Genomic DNA, 17,386 nt, shown 5'->3' with positions numbered 1-17,386 from the left:
TGTGTTGAGCTCACGGTCGACGACCTGATTAAGGCTCGACAAACTCATTTGAATAGAATTGATATTGATGGTTATTGAAATAAAAGACTTAGTGAAAAGAAGAAGAGGAGATAGTACTTCTGTGGAAACGTTTGAACGAGAGAGGGACAGATTGTCCGCTTCACGCTGCGCTGCAGTCTGCAGAGAGCGAAGAAGACGAGTCATGTTGTCGTGTCCGTGTGACGTTGCTTGTTCCTCACGAATGACTAGGCTGTAGGCCCCCTCTGGTTTCTCTCTTCCCCCCTGGTAGTGGTATCGATCCAGACTGCTAATTCTTTCAATTCATCCGAAAGACCTGACCGTACTGCCCGATTATACCCTTCCCTGTGTGGTTCTTACCACCTTCTTTCTCTCTCTTTCTGCACTGCTTTCCACACACCCTCTAACCTTTCCCTTTTCCTCACTCCACCACCTTCACCTGCTCGGCTCTTCACCGTCGCTGGCTCTCTCTCTCTCTCTCTCTCTCTGTATGCTGCCGTTCTCGGGGTCTTCTCGTTGGTAGAGGTGGTGTAGTTTGATATGGACGAAGGAGCCAAGGGTTAGCGGTGTGGAGTTTTGTTCCGGGCCCTGGCAGCTGAACCAGTCCCTGCCTATTGGTCCTTCCCTCCCGCCCTCTCCGGGCACACCTCTCTCTCTTTCCCTCTCTGATTTACTGACTCTCTGAAAAGGGTGGTGACTGTGACTGTGACCATTCTCCTTCTGCTGCTTGTACGTCTGCTTCTTTTTCTTCCTCCTCGGTTGGTACCTGATTGGGAAGAAAAAAAAGGAAGGGAAAGGTGAAGTGAGGGTTGTGGTCTGGAGACCAAAAAGGGGATGGTCTCCTCATCCTTCTATGGAGAAATTTTAGGGTTTTCTGCTGTTTCTTCTTGTTCTTGTTCTTGTTCTTCGGTTTGTGACTGGACTAATTTTCTTCTTTCCTGTTCCGTCTTCCTGGGTATTAGTGGAGAATTTGTGTTGAAAGAATTGCTCTCTCTCGATTTTTGTTGTTTTGCTGTGCAGATTCAAAGTTGAGTTTTGGGGTGAATTTGTAGAGTCAAGTGCATAGGGTGTAACCCTTCCACCTTTTCTGAAACTGTCCTGGAGCTCTGTTTCTCCTTTTTAGGGGATTAGGTGTTAGTCAGATTTTCCATTTTTTCTGTAAAGCATATTTGATTTAGCTTATTCACGTCTTTAGAGATTCTTCATTAGTGGTTCTTGCTCGCTATTTGGTGCTTCTGTCGGGGGCCTCTCTAAGATGGTGGTGTTACTGGCGTCGTTTTAGCACTAGGATTGTGGAACAGATGGGCCTGGGGCCTGGAACAGTGCAGGTGGAGGCATGGGAGGAGGTGGGGAAATCCAAAGGAAGGAAAAAGAAGGGTGGTCTGGAGGATTTTGGATGCTGGAGCTTTAAAATTAGGCTCATGGGTGGTTGCATATCTTCAAGATCTAAAGTCGATAACTCTTTAAGCAGCAGCGGCACCCATTGTGGTAACATTTCATTTATTATCCTTGTTTTTTCTTGAAGTCTTTTATTGTTATCTTGTTCATTTTTAATGGCCTATAGATGCAACTTAATAATATGCTCGATTAGTAGTTTCAGTAGATCAGCTGAAGATGCCATTGGTTCCTGTTTGTTAGGTAAACATGGTTTGGGTTTCTGGGTTACTTCGCTTACAATCAAAATAGCTCTCATATTCGTTAGCCGTGTTAAGGATGACCGAAGTCATCTTTCTTGAACCTTGGCAGTACTCTCTATATGTATGGATTTTCTGAGATGGGAATTAAGATAGGTAATCTTATGTTGTTTAGTCGAACATGCTGTCGTTGTATATTGGGATTTGAGGAGAAGAATATGAGTAGTTATTGTTGGGGAGTGGCAAGTACCAAGGCCTATTAGCGATTGATTGCCTGGACTTTTGTTTACTTCTTTTTGTGATGCTGTCAAATTCATTTGCGCTAAACTGGTTTTATTGTTTTCTGAATTTGAAGCGACAAATGATGGGAGTAGAGATCAACCTAATGTACCTGCTATCTCCTCCACGAGCACCAGTAATCCGGAAAGCAATCCATCAACACCAAAAGTCAGTGAGGATCTTAAGGTTGCCTCACAGCTAAGGAAATTCACCTTTATCGATCTCAGAACTGCAACAAGGAACTTTAGACCAGAGAGTTTACTAGGTGAAGGGGGGTTCGGTTGTGTCTTCAAAGGTTGGATCGAAGAGAATGGAACTGCACCTGTGAAGCCGGGGACAGGTCTTACGGTTGCTGTTAAGACACTCAACCATGATGGGCTTCAAGGGCATAAAGAGTGGCTGGTAATAGTTGTCCTCCTTACACAATCATGCTGAGCGTCCATCTGGGTTATTAAATATCAACATTTAAGAATTTCCTGATTTGGTTTTCCTTTTTTGTAGGCTGAGGTTAACTTTCTAGGTGATCTGCTTCATCCAAATTTGGTTAAACTAATTGGCTACTGCATAGAAGATGATCAACGATTACTTGTTTATGAATTCATGCCTAGAGGAAGCCTGGAAAACCATCTTTTCAGAAGTATGTTTCTCTTCCTAATCTCCAAGATTTGGACCCTTGAATGTGATTCCTTATGCAAAAAGTATTATTAGGTTCTTATGGGATCTAAATTTTGTATTTGACTGTTTCTTCCATATTTGACAAGAAGAAATATCATATGATTAATGCCCATCAATGGTTGCCCATTATGGGTTTTTGTATATAGATTCACAAAAACGAATTTCTTTATTAGGAAAAATGGGCTTTCGCCTTCTGGTTCCATCATCCATGCATGTAACATATCATATGTGCTAATTCATGTTGTAGAGAGTTTGAGCTTCAAAAAATTGTTTAACATACAAAAATAAATGCACTTTCTTAAGCTCGTGGTAAAGCATTTTGCAAACTTTAGTATGCTGGTGGTGAAAAATTTTGTCTCTGAACTAGAACATTTAGTCATTTACATGGGAAGGCCTTCTTTCACTGCCATCCGGATAGACTCCATTAACTTATAGAGCTCTAGCTGCAGTTCTAATGCTTAGATTTTACATATGCTTGCTTGTAGTCACGGATAGGGTGTGAATTTTTTTTATCATCAGTGCATTTTGCAGATACATTAATTTGACACTCTGTACGATAGTCACTCTTGGCAGCTTGCATCTGGATCAACAGAGAGCTGAGGAAAAGCTTAAACAGTCGTGAACTTGTGAGCCATTGGAAACTTGTCTCACATCAACATTTTTTGGCATTCATTGATAGTTGGTTGTTTCAGCTGAATGTGTATGTTCTGTGCCTATGCGTGGTCAATGATGGGAGAAGAAAAGTTGGTTCTATCCTAGTCTCAGAGGTCCAGAATTTGCAGTACTGATGTGTAGTATGATACAAAACTTTGAAGCAAAAAGCAAATCAGCTGCTTCCAGTCTGTTGAGGTTAAAAATTATGTTGAGTTTTCTGAAGAAGGGCTTCAGAACTGGATCTTCTGAGTGAAACTCTTGTTACCAAAACATACCTGACAATGAGAAGCATGAAATATGGCAGAATTCGGCGTGAAAGGGTCTGCTTATGCCTTTTACCTACCAAATTGTGTTTGTCACTTGGGAGAATATTGTTTCTGGCAATCAACTGGGAGTTGGACATATTCTATTTTTCTCTTTGCAATGGCTTTTTAAATGTGTACTTTTTTTCTTTTTCAGTGTGGGATATTCAGGAATTCTGAGTAAACTCTCAATTTGACTATGGAGTGGGAGGGTAAATGCTGGGTAACAGTATTCTAGGATGGTATGAATGTTGTAAAGAGGTTACAAACACATAGACACACACATGCAGGAAAAGGCCCTTTTCCTGCATCTGCGGAGCGACTTGAGCGAGCCCTCTCTCTGTCTCTGCCCATTGACTTCCGTACTCTTGTCACTTTCTCTGTGTCACTCATCGCTCTCTTGATTTCCTTCCCTCTCTTTGTCGCTCCACTCCTTTCCTCTCTCCCAATCTCCCTCCATCTCTATGTTTCTCTCTACCCCTCCCTCTTTCTCCATTTACCTCCCCCTCTCCATCTCTCTTTGTATCCCTCTCTGTACCCCTCTCTCCGTCTTGGTCTCCCTTGAGCTCTCCTAACTCCTTGTTTCCCTCTCTGTCTTATCTCCTTCCCTCTCGTTGTCTCTCTTTCTCTCTCTGCTACCTCTCTGACATGATTATGAATCATAAATGTATTGTTTTGTAAGTTTGTTTAATATTTTATTTTTGATATGGTTTATATCTGTGTGTCACTATGTGTGTGTGTGTATGTTCTCTGACCATTGGCAATCAAAATGTTGATACGAACATCTAGTGCTCTTATTTTGTAATGGCTTTATTCTTCTTTCATTCCTGTGGCTGATTTATGTACTATGATACCTTCTAAATGTAAATTCTTTAACCTTTTCTGGTAACAACCACTTTCCATGCAGAAGGATCTCTGCCACTCCCTTGGTCTATCAGAATGAAAATTGCCCTTGGAGCTGCGAAGGGCCTTGCTTTTCTTCATGAAGAAGCTGAAAGGCCCGTGATCTACCGGGATTTCAAAACATCTAATGTCCTGTTAGATGCGGTATGCATGTATACACAAACTGCTAACACAATTTGCTTTTGTTTTCTGGATTAATTATTGATTTATTTAGAAAATGTGAATGTGCTTTGTGGTAGTTGGAGGCCTGAGTCTTAAACATAATTACACTAGTCAGTTTTCTGACTTGCCTCAAGAGTCTATCGTTGCAATCTTTGGTTTATTTGATGTAGAATTTAATACATTTTTAGCATATGGCAATTTATGGCTTTTTTTTTTGGGTTAGTCTCATTGTTGTATGTCAAAGGTAAAACATATATTTATCTGTATCTTTTCTGACATTTCGCTGATTAAGAATTATAAATAATTTCAAACTGATCTAGCCTAACCTTCTATTTGACTTGCATATAAAAGTATTACAAATTTACAAAAATATATGATTATATGAGCATTAACTATTTTTTTATTCGATGTTCTTTCTTTTCCTTTCCATGTGTGTGTATGTATTCCTTTTTTCTCAAGCAGTGTAAATCGCCTATAGTATGGAAATTAATGTACTTGGTGCGTGATCTGTGTCAGGGATATATTCCATGTTGACTCAAGTTCTGCATCCCTTTATATACAAATTATGTTAGGAACTAAATTAAAAAATGCTTGTATCTTCTTATTGTATTCCTGTGACAATAGCCAATGAGCTGATGTTCCTCAACAACTTTTCTATCGTATTAAATTTCTTGTGTTTAATTATGAGGGAGATTCTTGCTTGAGTCTCACATGGGTCTTACTAGTCCCTTGCCTCCGTGGCCTTTTTTGGCACTTAACCTGATCATGTCCTTTTGGGTGTTGTCCTCATATTTCTAAGATATTTTGCTTCAGGAATACAACGCCAAGTTATCTGATTTTGGGTTAGCTAAGGATGGTCCTGAAGGAGATAAGACCCATGTGTCTACCAGGGTAATGGGAACTTATGGTTATGCAGCGCCTGAGTATGTAATGACTGGTGAGTAATGGCTTCACAATTTCTTGCATTGTATTTTCACTCTACCTTTCCTCAAGTTGGTTTTGCATTGTACTGTACATTGTTGAACTGCCGATGATCATGTACGAGCACTTCCTATTCACACAAATTTTTCTATGTACTGAGAAGGTTTGTTTGAGGCTTCATGATTGCCTTTAGGATCTTAGAGGTATAGCGAGTCCATTTAAGCTTGTTGATGATAAAAGGAAGATGGTTGTTCCAGTAAGTCATTGTACCTTGGTCATTTAGCTTTGCGGCCCTAATGAAATCAGGGATCCTTGCAGATCTACCTGCACCGACCAAGCTGTTATTTTCACCTCTAGCTTTGTATAGTTTGTCGTTTCTAGGTTCAAAACATAGAGCACAATAATTTCGATTTTCTCTCTTGTAACATTGATGGCCATAGCCAGTAATGTGTCCACTTGTGTTTAGTCCATGTTCTCTGGTAAATCCTTGCACATACCAAACCACTGAATCATGTCTCTCAGGGCATTTAACATCGAAGAGCGATGTCTATAGCTTTGGGGTCGTTCTTCTTGAGATGCTGACTGGCAGGCGATCCATGGACAAGAACCGTCCCAATGGTGAACACAACTTGGTGGAGTGGGCTCGACCGCATCTTGGGGAGAGGCGTTGTTTCTACCGGCTAATAGATCCCCGGCTGGAAGGCCACTTCTCCATCAAAGGTGCGCAGAAAGCTGCTCAGCTGGCTGCCCGCTGCCTTAGTCGAGACCCCAAGGTGAGGCCATTGATGAGTGAAGTCGTTGAAGCCCTCAAACCCCTTATAAACCTCAAGGACATGGCTTGTTCCTCCTACAACTTCCAAGCATTCCAGGCCGAGCGCCGCAGCGCCAGTTTTAGCGCCAGGAGTTCAAGAGCTTCTCAGCCACAAGGTTTAAGGAACAGACCGGCGAGGACACTATCACATGGCGCCCATGATTCCCCATACATGTTATCACCAAAGCCAAACAGCAAACAATAGCTTACGGACCCTTACCCTGTTGTCTCCTTCCTCTCTTGTTACCATTATGAAATTCATGTCTGTGTTACTGTGCTCTGTATTCCATGCCGTCATTCTTCTGTTAGGCAGCGAGGAGGAGAACACTGTTTTCTTTGGGTTGCAACATGTCGACAGAAGAAGAGCATGAGGACAGTGAGGGAGCCATGGCCTTCCTCACGGGTATGTTAAGAAGGCTGTTACTGTTGTGACTATGTTTATGCTTTGAAAATGAGTTAATTCACAGTGTCTCTGCTTTTCCTAACTTTGTGGCGGATCAGTCTACACTTCAGATCTGTCACTGTTGTACCATACATCCGATACGCGTGGAGTTGACCCGTCTCTGAAATATTGGCCGATACGATTTTTAAAGAAAGATATGGCATTTTTTGTTTGTCAGATATTGCGAATACGAATACAAAACAAAGCTAGTCCAGTGAAGATTGCCCATCGGTCTTGTGAATTTATTTTAATGCCATGCTGGATTTCTCAAAGCCCTGAGGTACCGAAGGGATGCCTGTTGGTTGCTCCAAGGGTTGATAGGTCGCCGGTCACTATTTCAAATCTCAATAATAGCTATCCTTTAGCCGAGCCAATCCATGCCAGAAACTTGAGACCAGAAACTTGAGACCAGGAAATCGGCCTCGGGGTTTTACGCTTTAGACGAGCAATGGAGCCTCTGAACTCACGGTGTTCTTCCAAGAGTGAGAGAGAAAATGCCTCGTGTGCATTTCAGATCTCTTTAACATCAAGAAACCAAGTGATCAAATGCAACCAAAGAAAAGTTCGGACAATGCAACAAAACGATTCAGGATCTTCAACTTGTCTTGACTCAAGCGTGCCTTATTGCTTAAGGTTTGTCCTTTGGAAAAAGAAAGCCCTTTAGTCAACTGGTCTTATGACTGAACTCGAGCTTAGTCGAGCCAAGTTCATTCAGATTTCATTGAGCTTGTCCGAGCCATGAGCAGAGTTGGAGTTTGAAGCACCACAGCTCGGCTCGCATCTAGTACCCTTATTGGGTAGGGAGAAAGAAAGCCCTTTAGTTCAATCAGTCATGTGACTGAACTAGGAGTTCAGCAGAGCCAAGTTCATCCAAATTTCCTTGAGCCCACGAGTTGAGTCGGAGTTTGAAGCACTACAGCTGGGCTTGCGTCTAGTACCCTTATTGGGTAGGGACTATTTATCAACAATGGAGGTTTGTTCTGCTATGAACTTCTACTGGAGACTGCCAACTGATATAAACGAGGCCTGTCTGGTCATTTGAAGAACTGAAGAGTAGGTCTGCTGCTTTATTTTCTTTAGTTCTTCTCCCGAAGAGATTTCTTCTCTCAGTGCCTTTTAGTTCGATCGGGTCAGATCTTCTTCAAGTAAACTTGTATTTCACTGGCTGCGTATTGTTTGGATTTGATTCGAGATAATCTAGAAGACCTCATAATCAGGGTTCAGCCCTCGAGTATTACTTGGTTTGAATGGGTTCAGCTAATGTCATGTTAGTTATGACTTGATCCGATGAGTTGACCAAGTTGAGCATGGGTCACTTGGATCGGGCTAGTGCTCGAGGCGTGAAGACATTGTGTTCCTTCAGACTTGGCTCCTTTAGTCTGCTCAGTCAAACAAGCTACAAATGAGCTCCTTAACGATAGGGCTGCATATGAGCCAAGTCTAGCTCAAATTGACTCATATCTTGCTTGGCTGGAGCTGTCTAAGGTCAGCTCAATTTCGTCTGTAGACCAAGTCACAGTTCATGCTCGACTCGTTTACGAGTTCCATATTTGACTTGTTCATTGTCCTTTTTAAGTTTGGAAATTACAAAAAAACATAAGAAAGCCTAGAAGAAATGAGCTTATTCAAGTTTACTTGAGCGAAGTTGATGTAACTCAAACTCGACTTGTTTATAAGCATGAGTTTTCTAAGCTCAAGCTCAACTCCTTTGACAAATGAGTCGAGCTATAGTGGAGCTTAATCGAGCGAGTTGTAGTCGAGCACGAGTTGGCTTTACTTGTTGTACAGCCCTACTTGACGGTTTAGTTATTTGTGTGTGAAGCCAATGTTATCAATACTGGTGTCCGCGTAATTTTGGATTGCTCGTCGATATGGCATCGGATGGGCTAACGGATCAGCATATTTTTTCCTATTTTTCATTTAAAAAGTAATTTAAATTTGATTTAAAAAACAACAAAACATGCATTGGAGTGTAAACCATTCAAATGACTCACTGAACTGAACCTGAACGTGTCATATTTGGTTTATTTGCCGTTTTTGCAAGACCTACCTAAAATTAAGGATGCAACTGGGTCCGGCCAACCTAGCACAAACAGGAAATGACTTTATTTGTACAAATATTTTCAGACCCATCTTTATTACGGATTGGGTCAAAATTGTTTGAACTGACCCAGATTAACAACTAACTATTTTATGCCCCAAGTGACTCCAGACTCAAGGGCTTATACACCCAAACCCCTTCAAACATGACCTGAAGCCCTTTCATGCCTGATCTGTTCTGTCCCGAAGGGTGTAACATAGCTGGTCTGCCTAAGGGATGCCTAGACGACCCATTTTCAGTTCGATTCCCATGGGTGCTACTATTTTTGACTGCAAACTGCAGCATGCGCGACACTCCTGTGGAACCACCCAAGTCCCAAGGCACCCTTAGACACTGAGGGTGGAGGGAAGGGGTGGCTTTCTTATCTCACGTACCACCTTTCATACCTGACCTGATGCACACTCAAGCCCATTTATATACCCTTCTCAAGGCCATTTATATACCCTTCCGAATGTATATCCAATGTACCTGAATCAGACATACAAGCCTAAAAATGGTTGTGGAAATGAGAGAGAGAGAGAGAGAGAGAGAGAGAGAGAGAGAGAGAGAGATTTAAGGTAATTAATTTGAAGAAAAAACTCAACAAAAGAAAGAAATAAGCTTAACCCATTGGTTGTAAACTTATGATAATGATAACAGCATACACGTATTTGAAAAGTTTGTAAAGAGCCTTGATGTTTGATTAAAACATTGTTTTCTTCCAAAACGCTCTTAGGATACATGTTTTAGGAACACAATATTTTTGTTTTAGATCACATGGTGTGATTGTGGATGTTGTTTTCCAATTCAGCAGTCAAATGCTGGACATAATGACATCATTTTTTGGAACAAAAAAACAGTATTTTCATGAAATATGTTCTAAAACATAGTTTTCTTGTCATTATACGCCCTTTTGAGCCTGTTTAGCAATGAGGACAGTAACACACTGTTCTATGTACCAGACCCCAAAATTAGGATAGATTCATCATTGTATTATATGCATCAAGAATACGATTGAACTATGTACATCAAGAATACAAATACTTACATAAGGGATGATTACTGATCAGCTGAATTTACATTTTATAAGGGCCAAAAAAGATTTTTACATCCAACAAAATCACATATGAGATCCCAGTTTTAAACTCCAATCCCTACAGGTGAATCAAACATATTTGCAAAAACTTTCAAGATCACAATGCTTCCATAAAATTTTCGAGTGTAAGCCATTATAGATTCGTTTCCAAAAGACCAGACCACCATGTGAAAGCATATTCTCCGGCAGCAAAAGAGCGTTTCATGTCTGAATTTATACCAATTCCATCTTTTAAATTCTTATATAATCCCAGAAGTTGCGATTGCATGCATTCCAAACCCTTGTTATGGACTTCCATATGGTTTTGACGATGGGACACTCAAAAAATAGATGATCTTCCATCTCTACATTAAAGTTCATCTGTGTGATAGCGAGCATCCATCAATAGTTTGCCTTGCATGCAACGTATGATGTCTTGCTAGCCCTAAGAAACCATGTCTGCAACATATCTGCTTTCTCCATTTCTGCTAGCCAAAACTGATCCCCTTGTAAGTGAAGCTCTTGAAATGTTGTCCTAGACTAATAGATAATAATTCCCACAATAGTCCATTCCATGGAAGAGGGAAGAATTAGCCTTAAGATCATTTAATAGGGTGCTTCAACACCACATGATGATCTGTTGAAATGACTTCTTTGATTATATGAAACATATTAGAAATGAGCCTATTATAAAGATCAACTATCATATTCTTGAAAAGGGGAGAACCAGCCGCCTATCAGTCAATAGTTTGGCCCTAGAACTGCCCTCAAATTAACTGGCCTATTGTCAGACCAAAGGCTAAAGTGCTCTTCAATAAAAGCATCAATTGACTATATCTAAGCTTTGCTCAAATCCGACTTCAAACATGCCGCTCTTTTTTTCGTTGAGTTCATCAAGTGGATCTTTATTAGCTATGTGAGTAGCTATCCTGAATGACGCTTAGAAATGTAGCATTTTGATTAGCAGAAATGATTTGATCCAATATGATCTCATTCTTAACGCCATTATCCTGCTTAAGTACTTCATAATGTTGTTATAAAGAGATATGAGTCTATAGTTATGAGGTTCATTCCCTTTTTTTTTTTGGGACGAGAGCAATGTGCATTCCATTTATCTTACACCAGTCTTCCCTTGTAGGAAAGTTCATTAATGTCTTTAGACAAGTTTTCCTTAACAGTACTCTATTTGTCCTTGAAAGAACTATTAGGAAAATTATCAGGCTAGGTGATGAAACCTTGCCTCTAGGGGGTTGGTAGGTGGTAAGTCCCTGTTTGAAATCTCTGAAATGTCGACCCCTTGTGTTGCAAATGGGAAGCTTACATGCAAGTTGAAGTGTAGTAGGGTGACACCCTAGTGCACAAAAAAAAGGACAAAAGGTTGGGTGAGAGCTTCAGTTCGCTTTTGAATGGTAAGATGAAATACTCATTCTAATCACCTAGGTGCTAAAGCCCCAACAGTTTGTTCATTAGTATTTACACGTTTTTACAACAAGTTTTGTTGTCCTTGTGAGACAATTGTGCCATTATAAACAAAACACAAAAAAGAACCTTCACAAACAGATTAAAGTTCATTAATTGGTTTTATCATTGGGCACCTTCCTGTGCACAGTTTGTATCACTTTAACACAATCAATGGCTGCCAACTTGAATTATAAAACCAAACTGTGAACTAACCAGGTTGCTTTCTACAATAATGAGGCATGGTTATATGATCAGATGTCGACCAAGTTAGATCTTTCAGCTCATTATACTTCTGAAATTCATTAGTCCAGACTCTATTTAAGAAACATTTATTAATAAGACATATGACATTATTTTGTCTAATGCTGTTATTTGTTCAAATGTACTTACAATCGGAGTCAGCAACTTAAAAAATATTGTGCGTCATTGTTAGGTGCATGGAGAAGTATTTCATCCTACCACCCAATAAAAGAGCCAAAGCTCTCACACTTCTCCCAGTATACCACGCTTGTTTTTGGTGTCATGGAGTGATGCCCTCGCTACATTTCAAATTGCATTCACTCAAAACAAGAGACTGGTCACCTACCAGCCCCCACCCCGTCTGTTGCGCCGAAACCTTCTCGAGTATAAAAATATTGTGTTATTGACTAAGATCATTTTAACATGATGCCACCATGAACTCCACCAATCAACACCTACATCATTGGCATCCACTTTGCTGCTCAGTCTCCTCATCCACGAGTTTCCTTGTTTACTTTGTGCTGTTGCTTCGATCCGAAGTGCTGTCTTGCAAGATGTCACCCACGAAGCTTCGTCGCCTTTTGGTTCCCGGTACTAAGACTTTGCTACCAATCAGACAAGGGAAGCTTCCAAATTAAGCGTGCGTGTTATTGATTATTCAAACGTTCAAGTTGGTGATTTTTCAAGAAGCTGGTTGTGTCTGGGCCCTGGAAGGGACAAGAGGACCTGTTAGAATATAAAGGGGGGTGTAAGGAAAGCCTCCTTAAGGACAAAATGAAAATATCAAAGAAGTTAGCTTTTGCGTTTCATTTTCTTTTTATGAGGAAAAGAATGTAAGTCTCATGAACTCTTAGCTCAAAAGCTACCCTCTTTTTCCCTTCAATGAATGAAGGAGAAGGTTGACACTAGTTTGTAAGTGGGCAGTTTTTGTTTCGAATGTCTATAATGTCAGCTCTTTGTGCTCTACAAAGATAAATAGACCACTTAATGTTCTGCAGGGGGCAGCACCCCGATACAGAGAAAGTAGACCCGGTACCTGAGGGCAGGGGCGGAGGGAGGGGGGGGCCACCCGGGCCATGGCCTGGGTGAGCCCAGGAAAATTTTTATTTTTTACACTGAAAAAATCAAATTTTTTTAGTTTGGCCCTATCGGTCGCTCCTCTTGGCCCGACCCGCAAATCGTCTTGGCTCGACCCTAGAAAAAATCCTGACTCCGCCCCTGCCTGAGGGGACAAGGAATTGAGTTAAGGCTTGGGTAGCGAGGCTCACCCCAGAAACACATGTTGCATGGTATATCATGGAACACGCATTAATTGCTAAAATAGGTGGGCAATTAAGATAAGGATATAACAGGAAAATTTCTTGCATCCTCAAGTTTGAATTGATCGTTTAAAAAGCTATGAATGTCAAAGAAGTATGTATATTTTTTATGGTTGGGGGTGATACCCAAGTAGCCGAAGTCTCCATCGGTTGGTTGTAAATGGTTCGTCATATTTTTTCTATGGTCTCTAAAGCCAAACGTCTACACTTAATATGTCAATTTAGCGTGAGAAGCCGAAGACCTCCTTTTCTTTTCCCTCATTTTCAGAGAACAAAGCTGTGGTGGGGCGTGAGTGAAGAGATAATATATCTTCAGAGTCCCGCGTTTCATGTGAAAGCGTAGACGGTTTCTCTCTCTGGCCTGTTAATAGAACCAGTGCTCTGGCAGCAAGATTAAAAGGTGGGGCATCCAAATAATAATGTGATTTGGTGTGTCAGGCTGGACTACTTGTCACTCATTCATTTTTGTCAATGGATCTCCATTCTGTCGGCTTTATCTTATCGATCGAAGAGTTTTTCTTTCTCTCTTCTCCATTACATCAGATTCACATTAGAATAGAAAGGAGGAGGAAATTCTGCACCACTTGATGTGACAAAATCATTCACGAAAACACGCTCCGAAAATTATTTATAACATAAGTAAGAGCACTGTTTCGATTTTTATTATTACAGAGTTTCTTTCAAATGAAATTTTACAAACTACATATTTTCAGAAACTAATTTCTCAAATATTTCACATCCCCTCTCTCTTTCTCTCTCTATGACAAGTAGCGTAGTTGATTGGATTTGTGACACCTGAACAACGCTGTCTCTAGTTCAATTCCTGTGGGCATTCCACTCTTGTCAGCATTGAGAGGTAGAGACAGAGGGTGAAGTACTGCTGGTTTAAAGATCAGCTGGGGTTGTCGTTGCCCCTAAGATTGGACTTCGAACTGGCACAGCCCAATGCGCAGTAGGACTCAATCGGCCCAAATACCTGTAGTTATAGTTTGGGCTGAGCCCTATTAGCATAAACATTGTTTTAAATATAAAATAATATATAAATATAATTAGTTATAACAATATATAATATTATATAATAACTTTAAAAATAAATTATCAAGTTGATCCCAATTTTAAGGCCCCAATGCTTACCTTTATTTAACCCCTACTCTTCCTCTCTCCACCCCCACCCCATCTCTTAAAATCATGCGGCAAAATAAAAAAAAAACACAAAAAAGAAGAGCAAGATTTTGAAGAGCCACATAAAAAATCTCTTTATTTAAAGCTACTTTTCATTGGGGGTAAATATGGTCTTCTTTCATATATTCTTAATGCTTTTATTATGTGTTTGCAAATTATTTTAAAAATTTGATAGTTTTGTAATTTCTCAAACATTAATCTGCTATCCGTAAATATGTCAGGAAAGGCTGTTTAGGGAAAAAGTAATCAATACGAGCTTTTCCCCTGTCTTTCCCTGTTTGTTAAAAGTTGAACTTATCAAAATTCTTGCCATCGAAGGTAGCTCCAAGAGTAGGTAGGTAGCAAAACTATTCGGCAAGTCTTTCTTATTCTCTGCATACTGCCATGAAAGAATTTCTTTTGCATTTTAACTTTTCTTTACACGTCAAAGTTCAACAAATGTTAATAATTGTTTGGAGGGGCATAACTGAGAGCCTGAACATAAGAGGTGTTCTATTAGGGATGTCAATACATCCAATTTGAATAGAATATCAGCCGATTCGATCCAAAAAATCGGATATGAAAAAAAAAATTCAATATCCGGTTAAGAAATCAAATCAGATTCAAATTTAATAAATGACATCTGATCGGATTTAGTATACATAAATATCCGATCGGATTCAGATACTGATTCATATCAGATTCATTTTTAGACAAATATCATGTATCTAGTGCTATTAAATTTTGAAAATTGGCAAAATCCGATTCAAAATTCGGTTTCGGATATAAATATAAAAATCAGATTTGGATTGTAAACTCGGATTTCAGACATGACTTTTCTTTATTCGAGTTCGAATCCGAATATATGAATATCCGAAAAAGAAGATATGATTAAGGGTATATCCGATCCAAATCTGATCCGTTAACATCCCTATATACTATAGGTTTACCGAAATCCAAAAGTAGTCGTAGACCCCATAGGCAAAGGGAAGAGAAGAAGGTTTCGGCCTGTCTTTGAGCAGCTTCGACAGACAAATTTTAGCAATTATATTTAAGGAGTAAGTAAACTCTCGCACAAGTTAAAGCGGGCAAACCTTGCTACTTAGCAAGACCTTCCAATCTTACACATCCATCCCAATCTTCTCTTCTCTGAAAATGCAACATCCCAATATGCTTTGTTGCCTTAAGCCACCTGAAGAGTCTTAGTCTTTGTTACTAAACTTTAAAGTTCTTCTTCTTCCACAAAATGGTATTACTGGTTCCTTTTGTTTGTTTGGGAAATCTCTGAAATATGTCGAATTTATAAATCTTTGCGTCTTAAAACTTACAGATTTCAAGCAAGATTATTTCTCTTCTTCTACTTGGGATATTCAATTCATAACGCTCAAATCTACAGTGGCAGCCAGTGTCTTTTTTAAGTTAGTGGGGTGTCAACTTCTTATGCTGTAAAAAAAGGGGAGGGGGGAGTTAATGTTGAAGTTGAAGCATGGCAAAGCATAGGCACCAAAAGCAAGATTGGTATCTAAGGATGGAACAAGAAATTTTTAGGCACTAAGCATCATATCTTTAACAAATTTTCAATTGACAATAGAACAATGACTTGAATCTCGTGAGGCTGTCCCATATAATTGGACCTAGATCTACTCAAATTCAACCACTAATTTAAACTTTCAGAGAATGGGTTCTGTGGGGCATATACCCCACAAAGCCTTCACTTATCTACGCCCTTGTTGGTAACTTGAGAGGTAGAAGAAAGAGTGGAGGCTTCGACTCTCTTGTTGGGCTGAAAGGCACATGTCATATTATATTAGATTCTCAAAATCTACATGCTCTCAAGGTGAACCTAAGACATCAGATCCCGGGTAATCAAACTCTCATATAATCAGTCCCCATCTCATGTATTACCTCACGCTGTCCCAGGATTGTACTTTTACATGGAACTGCCGATAAATTGTCATTACCATAAGATCTATTTTCATCACTGATATGAATTAAGTATAAGAAAACCCGAGATCCTTACTCCCCATTGTTTTAATCAAGCCGTGATCTTTGTGATGTAAGTATCTAAAAATATTTTAAACATAATGAAGGTGGTTATTGAGCTTTTTCAGTGTACTTTCCTCACTTCAGTGAGCTATGTTTTATAAATACCTAACCAACTGCTTTAATTGGCTTTCTGCTTTTTAATTTTTATTTTGGCTGTCATTTTAGGCACATTCTTACCACCCTTTTGGTTGCCTATGATTCATGACCTTCGTGTCACTTCAAATTCTTTTTCAGTTGTTTTAACTAAGATAAATGGATTTTATACCTAAGGGTTAAGGGGTTATGTACCTACCAATTTCTCATATATATATACATTATTTGTTTCATACTTAGTCTGAAACCAAATAACTAACCATGCTGCTGCATAATCTAAATCTAGCACTAAGGTGGGCAACGGGCCCTGTACCCGATGGACTTAGCCATGTTGGGTGGGGCTTGGGCTGACTTTTTGACATTCGGGTCGGCCAAAAAAAAAAAAAAAAAAAACTTGTTAGGCTATATTAGTCTGAACCCAGTATTGGGGGTTGGACATAAGCCTTATATATGTATATTTAAATCATCTCCCCATATATATATTTTTTATTTTGTTTTGTTTTTTTTTTTTCTTTTGCAATCTCTTATGTTGCCGTGATGGTTTCATACAAATTTGGTGCATCGCCGACTCTCTTAAGAAAAAATGTTAAGAGATTCAAATAAGGGTAGACATAGAGCCTCAATATAAAGTTGATAGGTGGGCAATGACTTGATAACTAAATGAGTCGGGCTTGGGCTGCCACCAAAACGTTTGAGCCAGTCCGAGCCTAACTTTTTTGGTTTGAGCCAGTCCGAGCCCAACTTTTTTGAGCCTTTTTTGGTTTGAGCCAGTCCCAGCCCAACTTTTTTGAGCCTTGGCCGGCCCCATAGCCAGCCCTAACTGGGTGGGGTTACTTTTTCTCAACTATGTTTTATTGGATCTGGACTTCGAGCAGTTGGAGTGCGTTGGATCTGGTTCAGATTTGGATCCAGGCTTACTGTTTCAAAAATGGGGATCCGATCGACCGCCAGCCTGACCGTACCACGCATCATTCTCAAAACCGATTTTTCGCAATACCGTAGTTCATAAGTCTTTGGGGGCAATTAATCAAACTCCAGTATAATATACGGTAGCGAGGGAGGACGGAGAGAGAGAGAGAGAGCACGTCGTCTTCCTTTTGCTCTGCTTTT

At 40.0% G+C, this 17,386-nt stretch overlaps 1 protein-coding gene across 2 annotated transcripts; it reads left to right on the top strand.

Annotated features, from left to right (window-relative positions):
* Positions 1-299: 299 nt before the first annotated feature.
* On the top strand, positions 300-6,823 carry LOC116267605 (serine/threonine-protein kinase PBL34-like). 2 transcript variants are annotated; one of them, XM_031649443.2, is made up of 6 exons: positions 300-1,506; positions 2,008-2,333; positions 2,433-2,568; positions 4,470-4,609; positions 5,441-5,564; positions 6,071-6,823. In XM_031649443.2, the coding sequence occupies exons 1-6, from the start codon at positions 1,320-1,322 to the stop codon at positions 6,562-6,564; spliced, it is 1,407 nt and encodes a 468-aa protein (XP_031505303.1). In that variant the 5' UTR covers positions 300-1,319; the 3' UTR covers positions 6,565-6,823. The 2 variants fall into 2 exon arrangements, with proteins under 2 accessions (XP_031505303.1, XP_031505304.1); XM_031649444.2 differs by having other exon boundaries at positions 301-1,506; positions 4,473-4,609.
* The last annotated feature ends 10,563 nt before the right edge of the window (positions 6,824-17,386 follow it).

Source organism: Nymphaea colorata, chromosome 14, assembly GCF_008831285.2.
Source record: "Nymphaea colorata isolate Beijing-Zhang1983 chromosome 14, ASM883128v2, whole genome shotgun sequence".
Taxonomy (NCBI): Eukaryota; Viridiplantae; Streptophyta; class Magnoliopsida; order Nymphaeales; family Nymphaeaceae; genus Nymphaea; species Nymphaea colorata.
The sequence above is the reverse complement of the archived record's forward strand: the minus strand, read 5'-3'. Positions and strand labels throughout refer to the sequence as shown.